This window comes from Melospiza melodia, chromosome 10 (assembly GCF_035770615.1).
Source record: "Melospiza melodia melodia isolate bMelMel2 chromosome 10, bMelMel2.pri, whole genome shotgun sequence".
In the NCBI taxonomy this organism is placed as follows: Eukaryota; Metazoa; Chordata; class Aves; order Passeriformes; family Passerellidae; genus Melospiza; species Melospiza melodia.
In genome coordinates, this window is record NC_086203.1 from 18,857,185 (window position 1) to 18,881,506 (window position 24,322).

Genomic DNA, 24,322 nt, shown 5'->3' on the forward strand with positions numbered 1-24,322 from the left:
CCTGAGGCAGAACAGGAGGAGAGAACAGGGGAAAGGTTGGGAACCGAGCAGATGGGAAATGTAACAGACAGGAGTAAGAAACAGAGAAAACTGTACTTACCCCAGTGCTAGCTCACAAAACAAACAAAACCAAACTTTTAAAAAGTGCCTGAAAGCCCCAGGAATCATTAAGCTGAAGTGGGAGAGGACTGAGGATTTTCTGATGCAAACTGAATTCCCACAGTCAATACATTTTGTCCTTCTCTCATTACAGTAATCACAGTGGCCAGATAAAGGCTGGGAGGGCACAGAGCACCAAGTGAGACACACAGATCATTGCTGGGCATGAAACCAAGCCTGGGTGTTCCTCAAGCACTTTGCAAACCATGTAAAAACCACAGACAAAGCAATGTGTTAAGCAAGTCCCTTGTGCATTGAGAGTTTATTTGTTTCTTTTTGTAATGGAACTGCACCATTGGTTACTCTAATTGAGGTATTTAGCCAAAATCCAGTATATAGTCATGAAAATAAGTACACTGCCTTAGAGCTATGTAAAAACATTGTACAAAATTTGTGTCCATGTCAAATAAATACATTAATTTTAATATTTATGTAAAGAAACATGACTTGGATACTCTTGTGGTTAAGAAAAAAAGACAACTGGCTCTTTCACATATTTTAGGCAAACATTCAGCTTTACATTAAACAGACCTCAAACTGAAGCTTAGGTAACAGGTCAAATACAAATGTAGAAACTTAAAAGTGCCAACAAACAAGATAATTCAAGTACAGTAAACGTTAAAAAATATATGTATTTATTTAAATTTTCAGATGGTTCCAACAGGGACGGGCCATCAGGGATTTAAATAGAACATGAAAACATCTGAGATAACAAGAACAAGAAACATTTTGTTCCAGAATAAAATAGAAATCATTAATCCAACGTTTTAGAAACAGAGAAGTCCACAGCAACTTAGAAAAAGAGACTTAAGAGTTCATTTCTGTTCTGAATATGGCCTGGAAGAATCACAGCAGCTATCCCAGCCACCAGGTGACAATGACTTTTCTGTATCCATGCTCTGATTGTAGGCAGATAGAAAATAATTGCTCCCTTCCTGGTTTTGATTTGCAGGAGAAATCGGGTATGTGGTTCCCAGAAAAGTCTGATGAGTGAGGACACTAAAGTGGCTGAATTGATGGAACATGTTTAATTGTCTGCTATAAACCTGGAAGTTACTGAAAGGAGTTTGTTCAGCTGCATTGTGTTTTTCTCCTTCAGCAGAGCATGTTGTAGAAACTGGAGTAATTGGCTGCTTCTCTTCCAAGTCAGTTTTGTAAGTCTTTTCCCCAAGGCCAGTTTGTGCTTCAGGAGGTAACTCTGTAACTGATAAGCAGCTTGCTTTAGCATCTACTCCATGTGGGCCCTTGGCCTCTGGCTGCAAAGCTTCCACATGAGTATCATACTTAGAGGCACCACTGCAGATTTCTATTTCTGCCAATTCATCCCCTGAATCCAGAGACATGTCCTCCTCATCCTTCTCATCCTTTTCTACAAGAACTACATTAAAAGAGAGAGAAAGTTCTATTCTATTGAAATATAAACTTTGGTTTAAAAGGCCATACACTACTCACAGTGTTACACTTCAGGTCTGCCAGTCCAACAGCACTTTAAGTCTTGGTCTTCTGCCACTCGAGTTCACTTACTCAACACACACACTCAACCCTCTGTGGGAGTGTCCAGTTATTGGTGCTAAAAGCTTCTGCACACCGTGCTCATATTTAGTGCTGGGCAATCCCAACTCCCAGCTCCAAAGGGGACAATGTCAAAACAGCATCTAAAGTTACACAGCAGGTGAGTATTTGATCAGACAATTAAAGGAGTACAATTACTGACATCTCAGTACAATTTATCTACTCTAAGTAGATAAAGCAGGAAGTGACAAGTGCATCCTTTCCCTGATGCCCTGTCTAGTGCCTCAAATACCACATCAGCCTGTACTTCTGTGTTGAAGGTCTCCATCCCCACTGCTTTTCCCCCACCATTTCAAACACCTTGAGAGTTGAGTTTTCCTTGCCAGCTGCAGTGGCTGTTGACCAGAGTCAAGGCACACTGTCCCAGCACCTCTACCCCACACATGCACTTTAGAAAGGAAAGTTTAAGTGTGTTTGACCTCACCTGATTGTCTTTGGCCAGCACTGCCAGCAGCAAGGTTGTTCTGCTCAGTATCAGAGCTGTGAAACCCCACAAGATTTTTAAAGTTATGCATAAAGTCATCAACAGCAGCAACCACGATGCCATTATCAACGTAACTCGAGAGAGTCTTGAGATTCTTTTCTAAATACATACAAGAGGAGTTTGTATTAATATTTAGCACCTGTTATCAAAAAAGGGAGAGAGGTATTCACAACTGTGGGGTTTACCTGTTAGGAAGACAACATGTCTCTGCTGTATGTTTTGAGCTTGAAGCCTGATGAGACACTCAAGTTCTGGAGCATTTCGAGTTTGAGAGTCACAGTTATGGTAAGACAGAATCTCAACCAAGTTCTTCTTTTGGTAGGTGTTCAGAAGGGTGAGCAGGTTCAGGGCATTGGCATTCATCCTGCAGGGGGGGCAAAGCTCACTATTAGAAACAATTTAAGGTCAGTCTATATAGCAACAGACAAACATAAGAGTAAGTTCTACTGAAGTGTTTTGGATGGCATAATGAAAAATGAAGCATTTTAACAGCTGCTATTATAGAATCTTACTTACCTCCCCAGCTCTTTCAGTTTTTTTTGTATTTTGCAGTGGACTTTCCATTGCCATTTCCCATCTGGGGTATTGAGATCCTCCAGAAATGTTAGGAACTGTTTCAGTTTATCTGTTGTAGAGATATTGAATAGAAGTTCAATTTTGCGGTATGTAGACTGAAAGTAACTGCTTCAGTGTGTACAAAAAGCTGTTTCCTGTTTTCATCACAGTACATTCACACAACTACAAACAGCAGCCACTCACTTCAAAGTTTCATTCCATGCAGGCTGGCCAACAGCAGTATCATAAAACTGAGCTGACCTCAGCATACACACTCTGCCTTGCTAAAATATTGCAAAAAATTTAACTTCATTAGCTATTCAATTTCAAATGAACAAAAAGTATATACAGCATGTTTGTGGATGGAGTAGTAAGAAATAAAAGGCTCCACAGATGTAACTACACAATGTAACACAAACTGAAAACAAAATATCCCTGTTCATGTGTTCTTCAAGAGTGCCACTGGGCTGAGAAAGAGACTGAATTAGCTGAAGTTTTTAAAGAATATCACAAAATCTGGAGACCCTGATCCTTCACTGAGGTGAGTACAGGACCTCTCACATACTGACATGTCAGGATTTTAGTTCTAAAGCTTCCAGAAGGATTACACCTACCTGTAGTGATGGACTCTGGGTTAAGGACAGATTCATCTGACACAACAAAACCCCCAGACACAAACAGGTCATGGTAAGTGCGATTTTTCACATCATTCAAACTGTCAACCCCTGCAAAGCTGACACAGGAGAACCTCTTCAGAGTCACCAGGCCAGGGATCTGTTGAAAAACATTTGAAATCAGAGGTGTAAGCACAGGTCACACAGAAAAAGGAATTACAGAACTCTCCTATCTACTAATGCCAGGCACCAAACTTCAAAACACATTTTCAAGAAATCACTGTTTCTTCTCTTGCCTAGGGAGGTGCTCTCTCAGGAGCTCTACAGGAATAAGGTACATGGACACTGAGCACTTTGAGTAATTTTACTTTCTGTCCAGCACAGGGTCTTAAGCTGGCAGGAATAGCTCAGGCCATCTGAAAGCTGCCTTCACCTCCTGTTGGAGCATCACAGAACCAGAACTACTCAGGCCTCTGCACAGCTTTGCAACTACTAACAAGAAATATGCATTAGCCTGTGCATGGTGGTGGAAGAAGTCATGAGTAAATGCTGGACAACACCATTTTTACTACAACCATTTTGTTTCTTCCAACAGCAGCTAAACACAGGGTACTGCTGAATGCTGTGCTGTTAGAAGGAAGCAGCCTTGCTCCACTTGAGCTCCTCTCACAATTGCCAGCAGGTTTCTGTAGCTCACAGTTACTTATGTGGGACATACCTTATGGATGAGATTGGCAATGTCTTCATTTTGGATAATGATCAACAGCTTCTCTGAATTATCTCCTCTTCTAAGGAACTCCTCTGGATGGCACTCTGTGTTCCCTAACTTTCTGAGATACTCCTGCCACCACAGAGAGAGGAGACAAGGAAAAGGTCAATAGGTAGTTTGGTAAAAACAATGCCCAGATGACACCCACAGCAAGGAGGTTTTCCATTCAGTGAATCCCAGAGGGACTGGCTGCTTTATCCCTCCCAGAAATTAATCAGAAGGATGCAGCAACACAGAGCAGCTGTTTCAGCAACTCAGTCATTCTTATCAAATCACACACAACCGACACTATCAAACTGCCCCAGTTTTCAAGGAAGACTAGAAGTTTACAACTTTTATCTTACACATTTAAGTCACAGAAGCACAGTGATTTCTCAAAGTTCTACTGTTAATTAGAGGGGAAGAGAAAAACCCCAAAGGCACACAGAGTGACTCTTCATACATTCTTTCTAAAATGGTAGCTATCACATTTCTTCACTTATCACTTCTTTTTTTGTAAGCCCCTGGCAGGATCTTCAGAAAGGACCAACCTGCAGCCTGTTCTGTTTTCCAGCTCAAAGACTTACGTAAAAGCTAAATATAAGCAAGGCTACCACAAAAGCTCAGTGAGGAAACGGGACAGGACAGCCTATTTTCACAACTCACTTGCACAGTGAAAGTGAGTCCAGTTTCATACAAGTGGATTTCAAAGACACTCTGTTCTGGCAGTAGAGAGAGGTTGAACTAAAACAGCTTTACCTTGATTTCTCTGCAGAGAACACTTTCTTCCTCTTCATGAATATAAAACTGGATTCTGTTTTTCTGTACATTTTCCATTATTTGGACGAAACCAGTAAATAATTCAGGCTTTAACTTGCTTATCAAATCAGAAAAATCTGGTTGAGTTGAAATGTTTAAGTTCTTAGGGGACTTCTGAGTCTTTTCTGGTGTTCCCCTGAGATCCCCACCAGCAGTCTGTTCCTCTGGCTGAGCCTTCCCACGGCTGGCGGTGTCCTTGCCTGGGGGCAGCTCCTCCCCCAGGTGATTGCAGGGCAGCGGCTCCGGGAGGGCTGTGCCGCTGTCGGGGGCGGTGCTGCTCATGGCCTCCAGGGCTCCAGGGCTGCCATACACTGCGGGAGGCTGCTTCACGCAGGAAGAAGCCAAAATGACACTGTCCAGCTTCTCAATCAGGCTCTCTACGTATTCTTGGACAGAAATCTCTGATGCCTGCAAACATATGTGTTCAGAAAGTCTCATCATCCTCTCCTGGGCAGAAAGGACTGGTGTGGACATGTCACTGACATAAGGAATGTTTTTTTGCTGCAAAATTTCTTTAATCTTTCTTGCAAAGAGCTTATATTCTTCTAACAGTGCTGTCTCTATTACTGCACTAATGGAATGCTTAGCTGTAAAAGGTTGATCTGTTAGCTCATACTGATCTTCAAGTTTCTCCACTTGTCCTGTGTAATGTCCATCTTCTGCTGTCCCCTTCTGTGTGTCTGAAAATGGAGAGCATGGCAATTGATAATCAGAATTTCTCTGTCTATTTACTACCCGGGGGTCATTAGGAAGTGCATCCGTTGGTGGCAAATATTCCGGTGGCTCTTCAGGTGATTTCAGACCTACAGAAGAAGAGTTCATCATCACCATCACCATCACCTCATGTGTCAAAGTCACACACAGGTGATAGACCAAAACCTCCAAATCCCAGCCTGAAAACAGCATTACTGTTACGCCTCCCCCACCAACCAACTTCAACCCCAATACTCAAGTGTTACAGTCTGCTGAGGTGCAGAAGCACAGAACATTTAACAGCTCCTAAGACAGTCAAACAGCACAGTCCAAGTCTGCTGGAAAAGCAGAATACAAGTAGTTTTCCCAGAGATAATGTAGAATAAGCACAACAGGACATACCTTCATTACAAATTAAAAATTAAATTACAAATCGAGCAGGGCAACATATGACTCAAGTATTTGCATTTGCTACTAGGTTAAAATGCTCACTTTTACAAAGCTTAGACACAAATGACCTCGTGGAGTTGGACTGCAAGCTGCACCTGATCTTGCAATAGTGAAAACAAGTTTTTTTTTTCTTGAAAGGGGAGGATATCAGTCTGATTGATTAGTGACACAGCTTCAGTGGTGCTGAAAGGAGTGCTGAATGACCCTCATAACCCCAGCTCAGTTCCTTCACCATCCATATTCAAAACTATAGTTTTGTTTGTTTTTAAAGCATTCACATTTCTAATTTGTGTTAATATGAGGCCAAACCAATATTCTCCACCAGTACCTGTTTTCATCCAGATTTCTGTATTAATCAAATACAAGAAACAACTGCACAGGCTATAGATGTGCTTGTGTACCAACAGGTGATCCAAGAATGGATGTATGAATCCAGGCACAAACCTTTAGAATATGTTTTCATTCACTACTTGTAGGAACAGAGGAGTTAAAATCCATCTTACCTGTAATTGGGATAAGTTTCCAGTGCATTCCAACTTCCCCTACATTATTTGAGCAGGGAGGTTGCCTGAGATAGCCATGTTCTATAGGTGCACTGGGACAGGGACTGCAGCCTTCAAAGGTACTCCCAGTGCCTGTGTCCTAAAAACCAAGCAAAATGCTCATCTCAAAACAACTTCTTTTGGTTTTGCTCACTATTAAGTTTTTGCATTCTGAGCAGCTGACAGAAAGAAGTGAGTTCACTGGCAATTCTGCTATCAATGTAATCCATTCAACCTGGAAACATTTCCACAAGGTACTGCTCTGGTCTCCCATTGCTAATGCAGTCCTGAGCACTGCTCTTACAGTATGGGAGCTCTGGGTGCCAAAGGGGAAGGGAGAACTGGCTGCTCCCTCACTCTTTTCCAGGCAGTTGTGTTGATACCTGACTAAAGCCAGGAGGCATTTTAAATAATACAGTTGAAATAATTTAAATTTAAATAATAAATTTGCTGAGGCACTGCCTACAACTAGTATTGGGCCCTTAAAAAAGCCAATTTCATCTCACATTCCAGATGGGTAGAGGCAAAACAGCATAGAGATTACAGGTAGGACAAACTCATTCCTGCTCTAAGAATTAGGAACTGGACTTTGTGTGGAAGTACCAGTAACAGAGATGATGGAACAATCACTCTTGTAGAGTAAGGAGCTGGGGCACTGTGATCCCTAGGCACAAGGGAACTCATCTACAGCACTGCACCAAGAAGGCACATGAAGAGAGCTGAGCATGCAGTGAAATACTCAGAATTCTTCAACTCTGCTCCTTTTCTATCACAAAAAGAATAACAAACCATGAACAGACACTTAAGAGTGGAGAAAATTTCCACCTATGTTCCTACCAAACAGAAAAGCTTCACAGAAGAGTTAGTGCGTATCTATGTTTGCCTCTGTAGAAAAACAATGTTTTTTTCATTCAGTCTCATATGTATGAAAATAATACTTTCACTGTCAGCATCTGGGCAGTTTCACTTACTTGTAAATGTAGTGTGTGCTCAAGGGGTGCTTCATTGGGTGGGAGCTGCAGACTGACATCCACGGGGTAGGGCAAGCACGGCGCGTCAGTCTCCAGCACGGCCGGGCTCTGCGGGTCCTTGAAGGGAGCGCTGTCAGCCTGAGCAGGGGCAGGAAGCTCATGACCATCTCTGTCCTGAGCTGGAATGGATTCATACTCATATTTCTGTCTCACATCCTCTTGCATCTCCTCAGTGCCCAAGGCCTGGGTGACAGCCTGCAGCAGCGCTGGGTCCCAGTGGCTGGGAGGGCCCAGCGTCTCCAGCACCGCCCGCACCAGCCCCTCGGGGTCGGCCGCGGCGTCCGGCACGTCCTGCCTGAGGTCACCCTCGTGGCCTCCGTGCTCAGGGTTCACTGGGAACACGTAGTGTGGGGAATCCAAGCTTCTGCCACCTTACAAGAGGGTGAGGAGGGGAAAAGGAATCCATTGCTCAGTCTTAAAATACAAACAAAACCAGATCTCCCCACAAACATCTGCCACGTCGCCGCAGCCTCGATCTTTAGAGTCAGTTTGTATGTACACACACTTATTTTAACAAAAATGTAGACATGCTTTCATCACATATTCTACATCAATAATCAATGTCAAAAGACCTTTGAAGGTACACAGAATTCACCAAGCAGGAATCCCAACCATGAAGTCCACCCTTTGCCTCCTTCATCCCTACATGGCAGTCAGTATCTTCTGTCCCCTCAAGAGGGCAGCTAAGGACAACTAAGATCAGTCACTTCATCTTCCAGGGATTCACACACACCAGAGTGACTGGTGCTTGAGGGAAATCCCCTCTTCTTTGTGTCACCCCATTCCCATCTCCCCCTTTTGCAGGAGGCTTCTATAATTGCCTTGAGAAAATGGTCAGGGAAACAGAAATCAAAGGGTTTTTTCTGGCAGACCTTAAGTCAGAAGGTATCTGTGATACTTCTCTGAGGTTGGATGTAGATCATTATTTAATCTTATTAGGTTGTTTCCTTTGTCCCACTAGACACATTACTGGCTATTTCAAAACTGAACTATGCTTCTTCCCTTCAATCTAAACTTCTTAGGTATGAAATAGGGTAGTGGACACAAAGATTTACAGCAAAGTCAAACTCTGCAAAAGACAAGACTGCTAAGTGTTCTGTATTAGAAAGTCTTTGGACAGCTCCACAGGCAAGTCAACTCTCTGAAAGTCTGCTTTCTTTCCAAAGAGGCTAAACAAAAGCAACTTCCAGGAAAATTCCCTTTAACTTATCTCCTAAAAAGTGGAAACCTGCAAAAAATAAACTTAATCTCTATTGACAGATCTCAGGCCAATGAACCATCGTGCATTAAATTGCCACAGCATGCAAAAAGATACTCAATCTATGATGATTAAGTGTTAAATATGCTCTGAATAGAAATGTTTAAAGAAGAACTCTAAACAAAGACTTTCTTACCTTCACAGTGACACATATTCTCTGAAGAGTCACTCATTTTTAGGTATTTCTGCAAATTTTCAGATTGTTCTTCCAGCTTTCTTTTCAGACCACTCCTAATTCTGGGGTCTTCAAAATCAGAATCTCCACCTACATTTTTCTTTCTACACTGGATCAAGTTAATAAGATCCTTGAGTCTTTCAGTATCATCATCTCCAGAACGAGGCACTCTTTTCTTGGCCTCATACTCTGAGCTGGGGCTGAAGCGCTGAGGTTTGCGGTTCCTGTCCAGCAGCTCCCTGGCCCTGCAGACGGGGAGCTGATAGGACTCACAGCTGAACACATAGTTCTGCAAGCACGTCTTGAGGTGACCTTTGTACCTCGGGCCAGGGTGCAGAAATCTTTTGTCATCCAGCGCTGGTGAGTACTCACGCAATATAAATTCTCTAGCTCTGCCAGGGCCATGGTAGAGCTTTCTGAAGTACTCATAGATGTACTTCTCCACCACAGCATTGTAATCTCCACCGCTGTGCTTCCGGGCCGGGTACAAAGCAAAATTCAGAGACTGAACCAACTTTGTGAATTCTGGAACGATTTCCTTTTTCTTGTGCGAAGACATGGTATATGAATTTTTCTGTGTTCCATATGGACCATTTTTTTGTGCTGCCAAAAGGAGAAAAGGGAACCCACAATTAAAATCAAACCATGAAGCTATAAATAAATGATGACTAGTCAGCAATACTCTATGTTAATACATGCTGAGTGAAACACAGTTTGGAATGACCATGAAGAAGTAATTCAAGGATGCTATATCAAGAAATTTCAACAAGTTTTGCTTTCTCAAATATGAACAAATGAAGCTACAATGTCCAACATTTGCTTTTGTGAAGAAACAAGTATTTCTAATACCATGACCATAACAATGCAAACTGTTACTCTTAGTTCACACTGACTGACTACAAAATCTTCACAGAATATCACCTCTGTTTAAATAAACCTGCACACAACAGAGAGCAAACCTACCTGAGCCAACGACACCTCTGGACTCTGGGAACAGAAACAGCGCATGAAGCACACGGGACCGTCCAGTCTGGTGGTCTAGAGCACAAAAACATAAAAACAGTTAAAAGGGAGAGGACCACCCAAAGTCAATCTAGTACTCAAAAACCCACCCCTCTAAAAAAGCCAAAACAACAAACCCAACTCAAACACAAACCCAGAGTGTGCTTACCATAAGGGGACATCATCTGCCAAGGAGAAAGAAGAATAAGAAATCCTCTGTCCACAAGTGGTTTCACAAGGACCTGTTTTCAAGGAAAAAGAGCAAACTGCTTCAAAGACATTTGCTCACCATGAATACTCCTCTTGACTGTAAGATAATTCTGTCTTGGGCAGAGAAGTGCCCTGATACTTAAGAGTATGCCAGCTAAGGAATTCCAGTGAGACTGTGCATCTTGTAGTATGCCTGAAACTACTAACTAGTACAACTATTTTTAAAAATAGCAATAGTGAAATCTGTTGCACTCACAAGTTTCTCTTTCTCTAGCTTTTGAAGCAAACCCTCTAAGTGACTCCCAGAACGGGACTTCTCCACAACTTCATACAGGCTACAGTACATGCCATTCTTCCACACTGACAGGACACAAGGAGAGAAAGAGAATGTAAGGAAAAAAGAAACAAAATTGTAATTCAGAAAACTTGAAAATTCTGAATTTAAAGAAATTAAATGAGAACAATTTACCTTCTTTTCTTTCTTGGTAAGTTTCTTTCAAGAACAATGCTGGTGAAATTTTTTTCTTCAAATCATCAATGCTTACAACATTTTCAACCTCAAGCTTCTCAGAACTGGAGAAGAAGGGTGGGGGGAGATAAAAAAAAAATAAAGACCTCTTTTTTTACTTTCTATATTCCTACGCTCACTGATAAAATAAGAACCAGTAAATACATGGCCTTAAGAAGAACTTCTTTGTACTATCTCATGAGCCAGGGGTGTTTATTCCTGCAGAGGAATGTGTGTCACTTGAATGGAAAAAAAACCAACAAACCCAAAACAACAGAACAGCAAACAGCAAAGAGATGCTGACATTTGTGTGCCTGAGCTCAAGAAAGTTCTGGATATACATGACTCAACTCTTGTTTGATGCATTTCAGGCACTTAGTCAGTATTTCAGATTTTCATCTGAATATATCCAAAACTCACCAGTTTCTACTCAAAAGAGTTTTAATAGAGCAGTATTTTAAACTTACTGTCTAAATGGCAATACTCACAGCTTGCATGGAAGGAAAGATCGTGCTGCTGATTTTAGGGAAACGTGGCACACAAGTTTGCCTTTATTCCAAAGCTGTCCCCTCCACAATGTAACATTAGGTTTCTCTAAATTAAGATGGAGAAAGGAAGACTAAGTGAAACCACTTGCCAGCTGTGACTGAAAGAAGAGGCTGCTGAATCTCCAGAATCAGTATAGGGAAAATTTCATCCTAATACCAGACAATAATGTTAAAAGGCAACAGAAAGGATGTTATCAACCCTGTTATGTTTTGACCTGCTCTGAGCAGAGTAAAGGAGGTTGGTTTGTTACCTACACCTGTCAGTATAAGCACACCCTTGATGCTGATTTCTGAGCAATTACATTCTCTTTTCCTTACCTTAACTGTCAACCCCTTTCATACATATCAACTTTGCTTGAATGAGGTTCAAAACAAAGCATGACACAGAATCATATTATGTGAAGTGCCATTGAACAGGAGATTCAGGAACTGAAGATCAGTTCCTACCACACTCTAAGTAGGAAAGGAGGGAAAAGAGACTGTTGATTTTGTTCACTCTTGGTTCATTCTGATAAAAGAAGACACACATGAAGGTGTCTGTTTGATCATCCAGTATCACAACCAGCATGGTTCAGGATAAAATTCAGGTACACACTCAGCATAACTAAACTGGTCAAACACAAAACTATGGGGGAAAATCATCAGAACCTTCCCTGTCTGTATCATAAAACCAAAAACCAGAATTCATTCTTACCTGTACTTCTGTCTGCATGGAAGGTGTTTGCTCTAAACAAAAGAAGAGAGACAGAATGACTAGGCTGGAACAGAGAATTCTGACCATTGAATTTCACATAAAGAATAGTTTATCAGTCTAATGAAATAGGAAGACTGGTAATTCCTTCTCTAACCTCCATCTACCACTGCTGCAGCATCTTGTACTATTTTAGATACGTTGGTAACTGCTTGTAGCATTTCACAGTACAGTCCCCACACCTGGACATCAGCACAGGTATCACAATGGATCTGTGATCAACTGGCCATCTATATATTCTCTCCACCAGCAGACACCAGTGAAGGGTTCAGAGACAAAATATATAGAATATTATTTTAGAGTACCAAGCAAGATAATGCTGTGAATGTTTTTATGTCCACAAATTTCCTCAGTTAGCTAAAACCCTTCAGTATTTGTGGATTCCACCCAGGCCAAAGGCAAGCAGGTGGGAAGAGCAGCAAAACTGCTTCCCACAGGGGCCACCCTGCTGCATAAAACCAATTCTGGCACCTCTTGCATTGCATCAGAAAGTGCGATTATTATACTAAGTCCCTGTGACACATTCATTCACTTCAGCACTGTTCATTTAAATCAATGCTAAGCTACTGCCAACAGCTATGAATTCTTCCTGCTACATGCACATCTCCCACAACTCATTTCCCAGCTTACCTCGATGGGGGCACAAATTTTGGTCCTTGCACCATGTCATCCTTGTAAGCAAATGAAACAACAGCATAAGGACAAACATGTCTTGGTCTTTGCCTGATCTCATCAAAGCCGTATTCATAAAAGTAGTACTGGGAAAAAGAAGGGACAGTGTTAAATCAGAAGCCTGGAGCAATCATTAATTTCTTTAAATGCTGGGATTTAAAATAAAGAAGTTTTTAAATGCTCCTCTCATATGTATTAGCAAATACAATAAATTAAGATAGTTTTTTTAATCTTCTCCTTCCTTAATTAACCACTTAGATATGGACAGTACCTTCAAGAGTGAATCAAGAATAAATCATTATTGAAATGCAAAATGTATTTGAAAGTATTTTTGGTGAGAGAAGGGATTAACTAATAAAAACAAAAAAATTCAGAGGAAAGTAAATATTGCAATGAGTTTTGGAGTCTATCCTTAGCTGAATCACCAATATAAAATGTTAATTTAGGCAAACTTGCAATGAGAAATGAAAAAATACATTCATTTTTTAGCCATCTATTTCACTGATTTACAGAAGATAAAAGAAGTTAATACTGAAGAGAATGCTTTCAAGCAAGGATCCTGAAATCTGCATACTTGGTGGAATAATCTCACTGCAACAGATTGTTGCAGTAAGAGATAGAACACCTGGAGGAACATAAATGCTTGGAACTGATTTCATTGTCTTCCCTCATCATCTCCAAACCTGAGAATCTGGAAAGGGGAATAAGCAAAAAAAAAAAAAAAAAAAAAGAAAAGAAAAATGCTATTCTTTCCTAGCCAACATTTTCCTTTTTAGGTGTCCCACTTAATGACCACAAACCAGTTGTACTTTTACACCTCAAACTCCCCAAGTCCTCCCTTCCAGCCTTCATTCCAGTCCCATGTGCATTCCCCAGTTTTCTCCTATTCCCTCTCCCCCTAATGTGAAGGAGATCTCCCGAGGTTCAGGATGACCCCATGGGAACAGCAGAGGCTGCCATGCTGATCTGGGATTTCCAATGCAGCACCTCTGGACTGCTCCACACACCCAGCTGCAGCTGCACAGGGAAGCTCAGGGCTGTTCCATCCCCAGGGATTTTCTCTCATCATTCACAAGTTGTGTTTGTGAGGTTTTCTGGAAGAAGGTGACACAGGCCCAGCTGTACCTGAGTGAGCTCGTAGGCTCGGTAAGCCAGCAGGGAGGTGACTTTGCCTGCATTCTTTGAAATGTGACACTCGTGGTTTGGGGTGGGATCCAACATGCTCTTGGCAGCTGATTCCATTGCTTTCATACCAGTGTAGTCATATATGCTTTTCATTCTTCCCTGTGAGAAAGCAGAGGAATTGTCAGCAGGAGCTTTGTCCTGGAAACTGACAAATTGCTTCAAGTACCAAACAAAGTAAGAGCAGTGAAAATAAAACAAGCCATTAAGAAAGCTACTTCTGGAAGTACATTATTTTCATACTTTCAAAAAAAAAACCAACATATTTTTGCCTTCTATAACAATTTATTATGATTTATTTAAGCTTAATATCACTACTGGATTTTAAATCTAGTAGATGTCTAGTTTCTCTATATACAGATGACTGCACAAATTAACAAGTAAGTTAGGTTAAAACCCCCTGTGTGTTACCAGTAAGCAATGTAATCCTTCAAGAATAGCAAGATAAAATTACCTTTATTATTTTAAAAACAATCACATCTCCAGTTGCTCCAGATTCTAGAGGATTAGGCTGCAATAAATCAGCATACTTGGAGATATATACACCTGAGAAGAGTATAAAAAGAAACCAAAATACATTATGGTGAATGTTAAAACATTATTAGAGATTTCAAAAGCCTTACATGGGATTAAAGCTCAATGCACACAAAAGAATAAAGATACAACTGACACTCAAGTGCAAAGGTAAAATAATTTTGTGCTAGTTATTTCATAGATTTTACAGCCTCAAACACACACTGTCATCTGTTGGTCTGGCTGACTGCCTCAGATCAAAGAGCTGTAACTGAATTCAGATGCTCTAAAAATCATACATTTGGCTTAGGTTCCTCTCATTCCAAGTCTGTATCTAACTGCTTGAGCAAATTGCTCCAGACCCTTTACCAGCTAAACAGTAAAACCTCACATGCTCATAAAGCCTTACTCTCCACCTCTCACCTATTTCTGCTTTCAGTATTCACTTCTATATTCATTCATATTGGCTGCTTTCAATGTTCATGATACCTCTGTACCATATTCCTCTCAACAGGGTGACAAAATCAGTTCCTAATTTTCTATTTGAAAAGCTTTGCAAAAGGAACTTACTATCTTGCACTCTCAAAACTCTTTAACACCTTCTGACTCTTCTAAGTCTCCAATTTACCTATGCTCTTCTTGGATCTGTGGATTCAAGAATTTTAGTTCTATCTACATCAAAACTGAGCTGAGCTACTGTGTCCATGTGTATCTCTGAATGCACACACCTACAAACAAACACAGAGGCAGCCAGCCACACACTGCATCAGCTCTTTGCCCCCCCAGGTTTACTGGAAACACATGGGACACTGGTTTGAGAATTAGGTGTTCCCTTTGGAAAGGGAATTTAGCTGAACTACTCAAAAACAGAGCTATGAAATAATGCTCTGATGTCCATTTCCTTTGCTAAAAACATCTTGCTGTGACATTGCTGCAGTTAGTGATATAAAAGAGACTGAAAGTTGACACAACTGCATCACATTATATCTGCCAACTGCTACTGAATAAGCAGCACTTCTAATGAAAAGATAATTACCCATGGAAGGGCTGCCGAGAACTGAGAGTTTGGAGTGGCCAACCTGCAGCCCCTTTTCACATATGCTCTGGATCTAAAGAGAACAGACAGGTTTTTAAGCAAGGAAAGGCAGGATATAAACAGAACAAACAACAAGAAATAACAATTACAGAATATAAATTGAGATTTAAACAAAACCCCAATCCTTACAAACAGAGGCAAGACTAGTCTGAATTCTCTATAAAACTATTCAACTGTGTAAGTTAAACTCTGATATGGAACAGCTACATAAACTCACCTGGATCTTAAAAAACCACACCCTCCCTATACCTCAAACACTCTTTATGAATATTACTTGCCTTTAATACAGAAAATTTTAATATTTGAAACAGAAGTATACCTGTCAAATGATTGCATGCTTAAGAAATCTCAACTCTATAATAGCAAACAAAGCACAGAAATCACTTTTTCCATCACTCTGATTAAAAGTATATGATCAAAGAAGAGACAGAGAAGACAATGACCATTTTCTAATATTACAGGTCACCTTATTGATGCAAAAAAAGAAGAAAAAAAAAACCAAAACAAAATGCAATGAAGGCATAAAATATTCCTCAATTAAAAAAAAAAAAAACCACAAACCAAATAAAAACTCACATGTCATCCAGAAAATCTATGCTATTTATAAAACAGAGCCTAAACCAGAGAAGATACAGAGTCATGTAAATGGAGTACCTTAAGTAGCAGGGAATAGAGGATTTACAGGGTGACAGATCCCTTTCCCATCCTTCTACACCCTCCAGTGCTGAATTTTGCAAAAGTAACTTTAAGATTGTGCCAATAAAACCATTCTGAAAAAACCCCAAAGGCCCAAAAGCTGTAAGTGCTGAGGAAAGCATCTCCCCTGCAGGGCTCAGGGCTCACCTGGCAGCGATCCACCATGAGGAAGGCGTAACTGTCCGACAGCTCCTTCTCGGGGCGCCCGTCCCGCTTCAGCTCCCGCCGCTTCTCTGTGAACTGAGCACACACACAGCTCTCAGCACAGGCACACACTCACTGCTGCTGCCACACCAAAGGGCCAGGGCTTTAATGCCCCAGCTATGTTAGCACATCCAAGTGTACAAAAATAATCAAAAGATAATCCAAATGAAATCACTGGATGCTGTAATTAGATTTCGAGAACATTATACCTGTGGGAAATCCAACTGGCCTAATCTGCCCAAGTATTTGTTTTTTTTAAGAGACACTCCTCAAACAAACCTGGGCAGTAACAGTTTAGTTTGCTCTTTGTAGCAGAACTGGCTAGAACCATCCAGCCCAATGCCTCCCACATCATCTTTGAAACTCCAGAAACAAGACTTTTTCTCTTTTTAGGAGACAGATCTCTTACACTGTACAAACATTTTTGCAGATGCACCTCACTGCTGCTGAGGTGGTTTTTACCAACATTTCTCAGCTGTAGCCATGAATAACTAATGTAATAGCAGAAAAAGCTTCAGTTTACTTCATAACTTCAAGATGATAATCACAACAAACAAATTATATATTCTTCAATTACTTCCTATGTGAACTTTTGGCACTGGGAATGAAAACTTCATTTGAGAGTGATGAGAACAAGCCAAGGCTGGATTTAACAGACACCACATAAGGCACAACAGAGAGGCTTCAACCAAGGTGCTCCAATTACTGGATCAGCTTTAACTAAAGTACTTCTTGGAAAACAACAAAACTACAGAGATTATGGAAACTTCTATCAGACACATATTTTAATCTTAATTTTCACAGGAAACATCAGCCCCGTCAAGAAAACATTAAAACAAACTTCTGGGTTATTAAAATACATTAATAAAAATTAAGAAAATTTTTGACAGCTAAAAACACACAGACAAGTGGTGCCAAATACAGTTTTTCCTTTAGTCTTCTTGGGGTACCTGGCAGGCTAAAGTCAAAAACTATGTAGTAATAAACTTGCCTGAAAAATATCTGCTTTCATTTCTGGGGATGTGAGTTTGCAATTAAAGACCAACTGCATAACTGAGAATAATGCCCAGGTCTCTGGCTCTAGACTGAGAAGCACTGGCATTTGACTGGTACCTTACTGAGAAGCAGAAGCCACAAATATACTCACTTCCTTTTCCAACAGCTCACTCTGAACTAAGCTGGCTCTCTTGTATTTAAAACTGGACACTGAACTGGGATCCAAGTACGAAGAATGCAGAATGTTTATAATCTCCTCAAATTCTCGAGACTCTGGAAGTACTGGTTGAAAGAGTGCTATAAAAGAGAAGAAATAAAATAATGAGCATCAATATAGATGTGAAAACATCCAAAGGTTTCCAGTTCACTGACAGTTTATGCATGAAAATACATGGTTTGTGATTCAATTTCAAACACAAAACACCTAGAATACTTGGCAAATATAAACTTAAAGTTTATCTTAAAATTTCCTAGAATGACAGCATCTTTTAAAAATCACAATTGTGTTTTTTTAATATTGCTCTTGCACAGCTACTGGTTCTCAGAAGTTTGTAAGGGAAGCACTTCAAGTCTGAATTTACCCCTTGAAAAACATCTAATATGTACTGCAAAACACTGAAATTAAACTTTCAGAACTGTAATTTACTAATTAACTACTTTAATTAAAAAACAGGAACAAACTGTCCTAATAAAAACCTCAACAGGAGTTTCATAGATTGGCCCCACTTCAGAACTATTATGTGGTTTTGTGTCCGTTTGCTTATGGCAATTAAGCTAAATATGAAGAAATCCAATCCTATTTAAAGAAGACAAATAAGCTCCTATTGCTAAAAATATCAGGACCCCACTGCCTGTGCTCATGGTTGATGTTATCCCTTACCATACCTGCTTTAAAAGGAAAGCCCTTCATGTGCTGCTGCACAAATTCCCTCCTGGGAGAACCTTTACCTGAGTTCCCCCAGGGAAGCAGCCATGTCCCCGAGCTCCTTATCTGTGTTTGGGTGCCAAGGTGACAAAGGGATCAGAGGAGCAGCCCCGGGGGAGCCAGCAGAGGATGGCAGTGCAGACTTAGAGAGTAGTGACCAGGAAAAATAACATCTCTGGGGGAACTGAACTAGCACAACACAACAAGTGGTTTTTATCCTCAGAGTAACTTCCAAAACCCCCACCAAAAACACACAACTTTTACTGTGGTTACAACACTTAAGAACAATAGTACTAATCTCACAAAAAAAAAAAAAACAAAACAAAACAAAAAAAAAGACAAAACCAACAAAACGCAACCTACCATTACTCTAACAAGAAATTAAATTTAATTCTATCTTCAGAGTATATCCTCCAATTTCATTAAGAAATATGGCAGTAGATTTAGGCAGCAATTTTTCTCTCATTTGCAGAAAAGATTTACTGCATAAGCCTCAATATAAAACAAATGTTCCTAATGAAAACCAAACTGTTCTGTGTTATTTAGTAAAAGCTGCACACTTTAGAAGGCAACACCACATCTGCAAACTGAAATCAAGCAAGGATTCCAACACCACCACCAATGAGAAAGTGATTTTTTTAAGAGAGCGGAAATGATGAAAGTGATTTAGAAACCATCCTTATGTAACATCCTTTTCAGTAACAACACCTTCATTCTTCAAAAGCTGACAACAGCATGGGAGGAGACAGAATTGAAAGTGAATGGAATTCTCAACTTGGTATTACTGGGACTGAATGCTCTTGTACTGAAGAGATAAATGCTTATGAATAGAACAGAAAACTGATAGAAAACAGAATAGAAAACAGAAGCCTGCTGCAGGTACACACGCCCTGGGAAAGCACCGCCTGTTCCACCCCAGCCCCAAACATCCCTTGGACACTACAGCACCAATCCCCTGTCACACAGATCTGGGGCTCACACACTGCCAGCTCCTCAAAACCACCAGCTAAGGCAGAAGGTTATCTGGGCCAGCTGCCTGACTGAATTTCCTGTTTTCTTACCAGTGTTTACTGCACCTTATCCCTCCTCCCTCCTTCCCCGAGGACACAAGCTCAGTAAAAACAAACCTCTCACTTCCATCTGGAGCCCAAACAAGTGGAAAGCACTGCAGGGTGAGCTAGAAAGAGCCACCACAAGGCAGGCATAAAGTCTCACCTACTTTCCCAGATGCAAATCTAGGAAGAGGCACATTATTACATTAATTAAGATCCTGTCATACACACAAATATTATCAACCATGCTCCTCTTTGTGTTTAAACATCTGCTCTGTGGAAAGCCCTGGGGAGCAAGATGAGACAGACTTGCCCTAAACCAGCAAGTCACCCAATTCTCCTGGTAGGGAGAATCTGCATAAACTAGTATACACTTAGTGCTCAACACATTTATGGAAAAGCCCTACCTAATCAATCATTTATGGAAAACAGAAAATAAAAAATTTTATGAGGATTGTTGCAGTTTTTTCTTCCAGACCTCGAGGCACTGCAGATTTCATGTTCTCAATCAGAACATGAAACATCACCCCAGGGAGGTGAGTAGCCAGGCAATACTTTTCAGTTCCCCATTTGAGCTGAGGTGTTCAGGGACAGTGATGGTCTGAAATGTCAATGTGACCACAGCAGGGCCTGGACCTTACTACAAGCAAGGAGTGCAGAAATAAGAAAAAGCTAAAACAAAACTGAGAAGTACTAAACTAGACCTTGTACAGCAGCCACCAAGGCAAACCATGAAATTGCTGAGCTCATCCCAGTCCTCCATCAGCTCAGAGAGCAGCCATGAGCACACACACATCTTCCAGGCTCGCTGGACACAGCTGATGGGGCTGCACTGCACCTTTACAGCCCTAGCTTAATTAAACTCTAATTAAAGCAGGGACTAACATGCAGCATTCTTATAATACAAGTCAATTGTTTGGGGGTTTGCTGGCTTGCTCAGCACAGGTAAAAATAAATACTGGGTTTGTTCAGCTTCTACCCAGGGCATGGGAATTTATGTAATTATTTTTAGGTGGAAATTGAGTTTAGCTAATAAGGACTAGTCAAAGGACAGGGACTGGACTGGATGTCTGGATGTATGTCATGCCTGAGAGGCTCTACTTTTCTTTCACAGCTGTCTGATACTTCAACTTCAGAAAGCTGAGATTGGAGTCCCTGGGTTTAATTGCTTTAAGTCAGAATGTGAAGACAGAGCCATCCTCCCTGAGCAATGCTGAACAAAGTTTGAAGGGAAGATAAGTAAATTAATGATTTTCCTATCAGCTAAGCTGGCAGAATACTAGCATTCCTCACACACAAGTGCTCCTGCTACAAAAGCTCCACTGAGCTCCACTCTTTTTAAGTCTCAATTTCTTTCAGTCTTCATTTTTTAAGACTAAAACAAAAAATCTGTGGTGTTAATAACTGGGACATTTTTACCTTCAGGACTTTTTCAGCCCAAAATGTCTTGTGCTGTCAACAGGCCTAAACAGTTACCAAGTTCAGGGACTGAGAGAGTTCTCCACCTAGAAATATTGTGGAGCAAACAGCAGATGCACATCTCTACCAAAGAAAGGGAAAATCAGAAGACAAAAGAAAAGGCAAAACGATGAATTAGAAATGGGAGAACCTAGACCTTCATGCAGGTATTGCAGAGTTTCATGGGCAAAAGCAAGACCTTTTCCCCCTGCCTCAGCCTGAGAAACAGCAGGCAGCTGGTACTTTGACAGCCTCCAGAAAGAAACTCCAGCTTTAATCAACAAGCAACCCCTTAAAGGCACCGGCTGCAATGTCAGCATCACTGGTGGGATTATCCTTTGCTAAGGGGATCACTCAGATGGCTCAGCAAGTTAAAAGTGCTCCTACACAGATTTATCCTTAAAATTTGCTTTCCTAATCCTATCAAGGACCTCTCAAGTTTCAAGCAAACTTGGAAACCTGTGAAGATCAGACAACTGAATTAGAAGAGGCCAGGAAAGGCCTGAAGACAAATGACAGATAAGCTGCTCAATGGAGCATAACACCATTGCTAAACTCCGTGTACCAAGAAAACAAACCTCCAAGGAACTTCTAAGGAGCAAAACAAAGGCAGGCACACCTTAAAAAAATAATGTTGCAGCCAACTTCTCTTTCATTTGTTTCCTGAATTCCTATGCCAGCAAAAAGAATGAGAAAATCAGAAGAATTCTCTGTGCAAACTGATCACAGTTGTTAGGAGGTATCTTTTCTTCAGATTGCAAAGAATTTGTTGACTTCCAGTCTCTACTTAAGTCTCCAAGAGGGAAGATAAATTTTTCTCTTACATTTGGGCTTTTCAGATTCAGTTTTTAATTTCTTGACTACCAAAAACTGTTGCTAAAACACATTTTAGTGTTTAAAAATACTTTAAAATCCACCAAAAACCCCACCTCCAAACAAACTCAAACACCTTGGACAAGGTGATCCTGTCCATAGCAGCTAAGCCCTCACAATCAAGGCAGCAGCTGTGTCTCAGGATGGTACATCCACAAAAAACATGGTGGTTTAAAAATCAGAACAAGGACAATGGCAAGGCAAAGAACGATGGAGGAAGCTTCCATATGTACTGCTTCATGCTGGGCTTTAGAACCAAGCCAAGAGAGCTCTCTTGAGAGGAACTGGTGTCATTCAGATTATTTTGCAATTTAACAAGATGTATTTAAGCACTAACAATAAGGATGCTGCAAGAGCCACTACCTATGGCATCAGAGGATTCAGTGCTGATCTTCCAGTGCAGTTCCAGAACCGACTGAATTGCATCATTTTCCAAACGACAATGCAAATCCCAATGGCAACTTAGCTGTGCTCAAACTGCAGTTTGGCAGCCCGTGCTGTGAGAACAACACTCACAGCTGTAAACCCACCAGCACCGTGGGCTGAATGAGGCAGGGTCTGCTCTGAGACCTTGGGAAGCTCCCAAGCCATCAGAATGATCAAAATACCTGAGAGCCTTTCTGCAGGCTGAAAGGAAAAAAGGCGAGAATGGCTCAAACGACCTTGACATTAGCAAGTCAGTTTTTGAAGTAAGGTAAGAATGGCTCCCTCTTCTACCTTAGAGGCCACAGAAGCCTGTTTGAACTACACAACCCAAAGCTTTTGCACGCTGCAGATGGCTCAGCATAGGCAAATGATGAATTAGATGATCTAAGAAGGTATTTTGCAGGTTTTCATTCACATTGGAACCAAATGCTAAAGTGGAACTCTAGATAGAGCTGGTTAAGTACAAACACTTCTGAAACACATTTAAAGCACACTTGGGTGTAACCACACTTGGGTGTGGCACACAAGACACTTCGATTGTTCATGAGGCACCAAGTTACATCCAGGTATTTTTCTGCCAGATGAATTATAAAAGACTTTTTTTCTCCAAATCAACCCAGTTCTTTTTACAATGAATCTCTGCCAGACTTGTATCACCCCAGAGCGGGGTGGCAATGGGAATGACCAGGAAGAAAAAGGGGTCATTACTGCCAAAAGGAATTAGTCTATTACTGGAGACAAAAGACTGGATAATGAAATAAACCTACCTTCATCTCTTCTTTACAGAAGAAAGCATTTCAAGAAGTTAAGATGTTACCCTCTTCTCTGAAGAACAAGAAGCCTATTCAAACAAGTATTTTTGTGATATGGACTAAGTTACTGACTCCATATTGCCAAAGGGCAAGAACTAAGATTTCAGGGAGGAAATCAGACATGTCTTCAACTCCACTTAACAATAACAAAGTTAAGTTGTGGAGTCTTGTGAAAAGCAAGAAATACCATAGGCTTTTAGAGGAAGAGTTACTCAGAAACAAAAAACCTCAAACCCTGGACACTTGGAAGCAGAACGCTTCCAAAGCGAGGCACGAGAACGTGGGATGCTCCCTTTCTCCCTGCAAAGAACTTTCACCAGATAAGAAGAGTCTTCTGCGATTCGTCAATGAAGGACAACTCTGCTGGGTTTGTTTCGTCTATCCTAGCCAGGATTACACCCCTCTCCTGCAGGGAGGAGGTCAGGGAAGAGAAAAGCGAACCATCTTCGCTGATGTCGGCGTCCCAAAGAAACATCTTCTCCACATGCCAATGCACCTCCAGAAGCAGAGCAGAGATCAACTCAAGCCCACTCTGATCACATCCAGCTTCTCCTCCTTCTAAAGCAGAGATCTGAAATTCAAGCCGAGCTTTGGTTTTGGTTTTGTTTCATCCTCGTGACAAAATAAGTGAGAAAGAAAAGAGGAAGGGTAGGAGAAGAATGTAACATCCTGACACTAAAATCGGCTCCTCAGCAGCCTCGCGGGTGCGAGCCAGCAGAGCCTCCTCCCCAGCAGGGCTCGCACGCAGCCGCGTGAGGTGTCCGAGAGCTGCCTGATGAATCGGATGGAGAGGGGAGCGAGGTAGAAAAGGAGGCAAAGGGAAGGAACAACCTTTCTTTTCTCTGCTCTTCCTGGGGATCTGAAAGTTCTTCCTAACAGGCTGCTGGTCTTCTGAGTGCTTAGGGAGAGGGGGCGGCCCCCCGAGCACACCGCTGGGCGGCTGCTGCTGCTGCTGTTCATTTGCCGTCGAGATGCTGCTCCTGCGCTGGCTGCTGCTATTGATGCTGAGGTTTGTGGGGACCTTGTCCTCTGCAGCAACAGCAGCCACCAGCAGCGCCTCCCCAGCGCTACCGCTCTCAGAGCGTCCGCCATTTTGTGCGGTGTCCTCAGCGGCTCCCGCTCTGTTACTCTCCGCTCCGAGGACGCCCGCGCTGGTCTTCTCCATCCGCTGATGCTGCTCCGGCTCCATCTCGCCGCCACTGCGGATCACGGCATCCGCCATTCCCTCCGCAGAAGCGAGCCCGGCAGCCCGCGCCTTCTCCTCTTCCCAGTACAGCGCCCCTGCCCAGCGCCAGCAG

General features: G+C 41.6%; 1 protein-coding gene across 5 annotated transcripts; it reads right to left on the reverse strand.

Moving 5' to 3' along the window:
• Positions 1-391: 391 nt before the first annotated feature.
• Positions 392-24,322, reverse strand: TASOR (transcription activation suppressor). Of its 5 annotated transcripts, XR_010028832.1 has the most exons (24): positions 23,856-24,322; positions 17,630-17,775; positions 16,426-16,518; positions 15,523-15,595; positions 14,428-14,519; positions 13,917-14,075; positions 12,750-12,877; positions 12,063-12,094; positions 11,309-11,414; positions 10,782-10,885; positions 10,569-10,672; positions 10,272-10,344; positions 10,064-10,138; positions 9,062-9,703; positions 7,608-8,038; positions 6,598-6,736; positions 4,892-5,754; positions 4,103-4,225; positions 3,385-3,544; positions 2,732-2,840; positions 2,401-2,579; positions 2,156-2,314; positions 1,612-1,814; positions 1,250-1,363 (listed from the first exon to the last, which is right to left on the reverse strand). XR_010028832.1 is itself a non-coding variant. In XM_063164677.1 (23 exons), exons 1-23 carry the CDS (start codon positions 24,244-24,246, stop codon positions 975-977), a joined length of 4,821 nt encoding a protein of 1,606 aa, XP_063020747.1. In that variant the 5' UTR covers positions 24,247-24,322; the 3' UTR covers positions 392-974. The 5 variants fall into 5 exon arrangements, 4 of the variants coding, with proteins under 4 accessions (XP_063020747.1, XP_063020748.1, XP_063020746.1 ...); XM_063164677.1 differs by lacking the exon at positions 1,612-1,814 and having other exon boundaries at positions 392-1,537; positions 4,892-5,631; XM_063164678.1 differs by lacking the exon at positions 1,612-1,814 and having other exon boundaries at positions 392-1,363.

What these genes read in the sequence shown, in the direction of transcription:
- TASOR (XM_063164676.1), bottom strand. Translation starts at nt 24,246, where the DNA reads ATGGCGGATGCCGTGATCCGCAGTGGCGGCGAGATGGAGCCGGAGCAG. An exon ending in GAAGAGCAGAGAAAAGAAAG is followed by an intron (nt 17,776 to 23,855) that starts GTTGTTCCTTCC and finishes TCTCTTTTATAG; the next exon opens with CACTCTTTCAACCAGTACTT. An exon ending in TTGCCAATCTCATCCATAAG is followed by an intron (nt 3,545 to 4,102) that starts GTATGTCCCACA and finishes GTTTTTCAACAG; the next exon opens with ATCCCTGGCCTGGTGACTCT.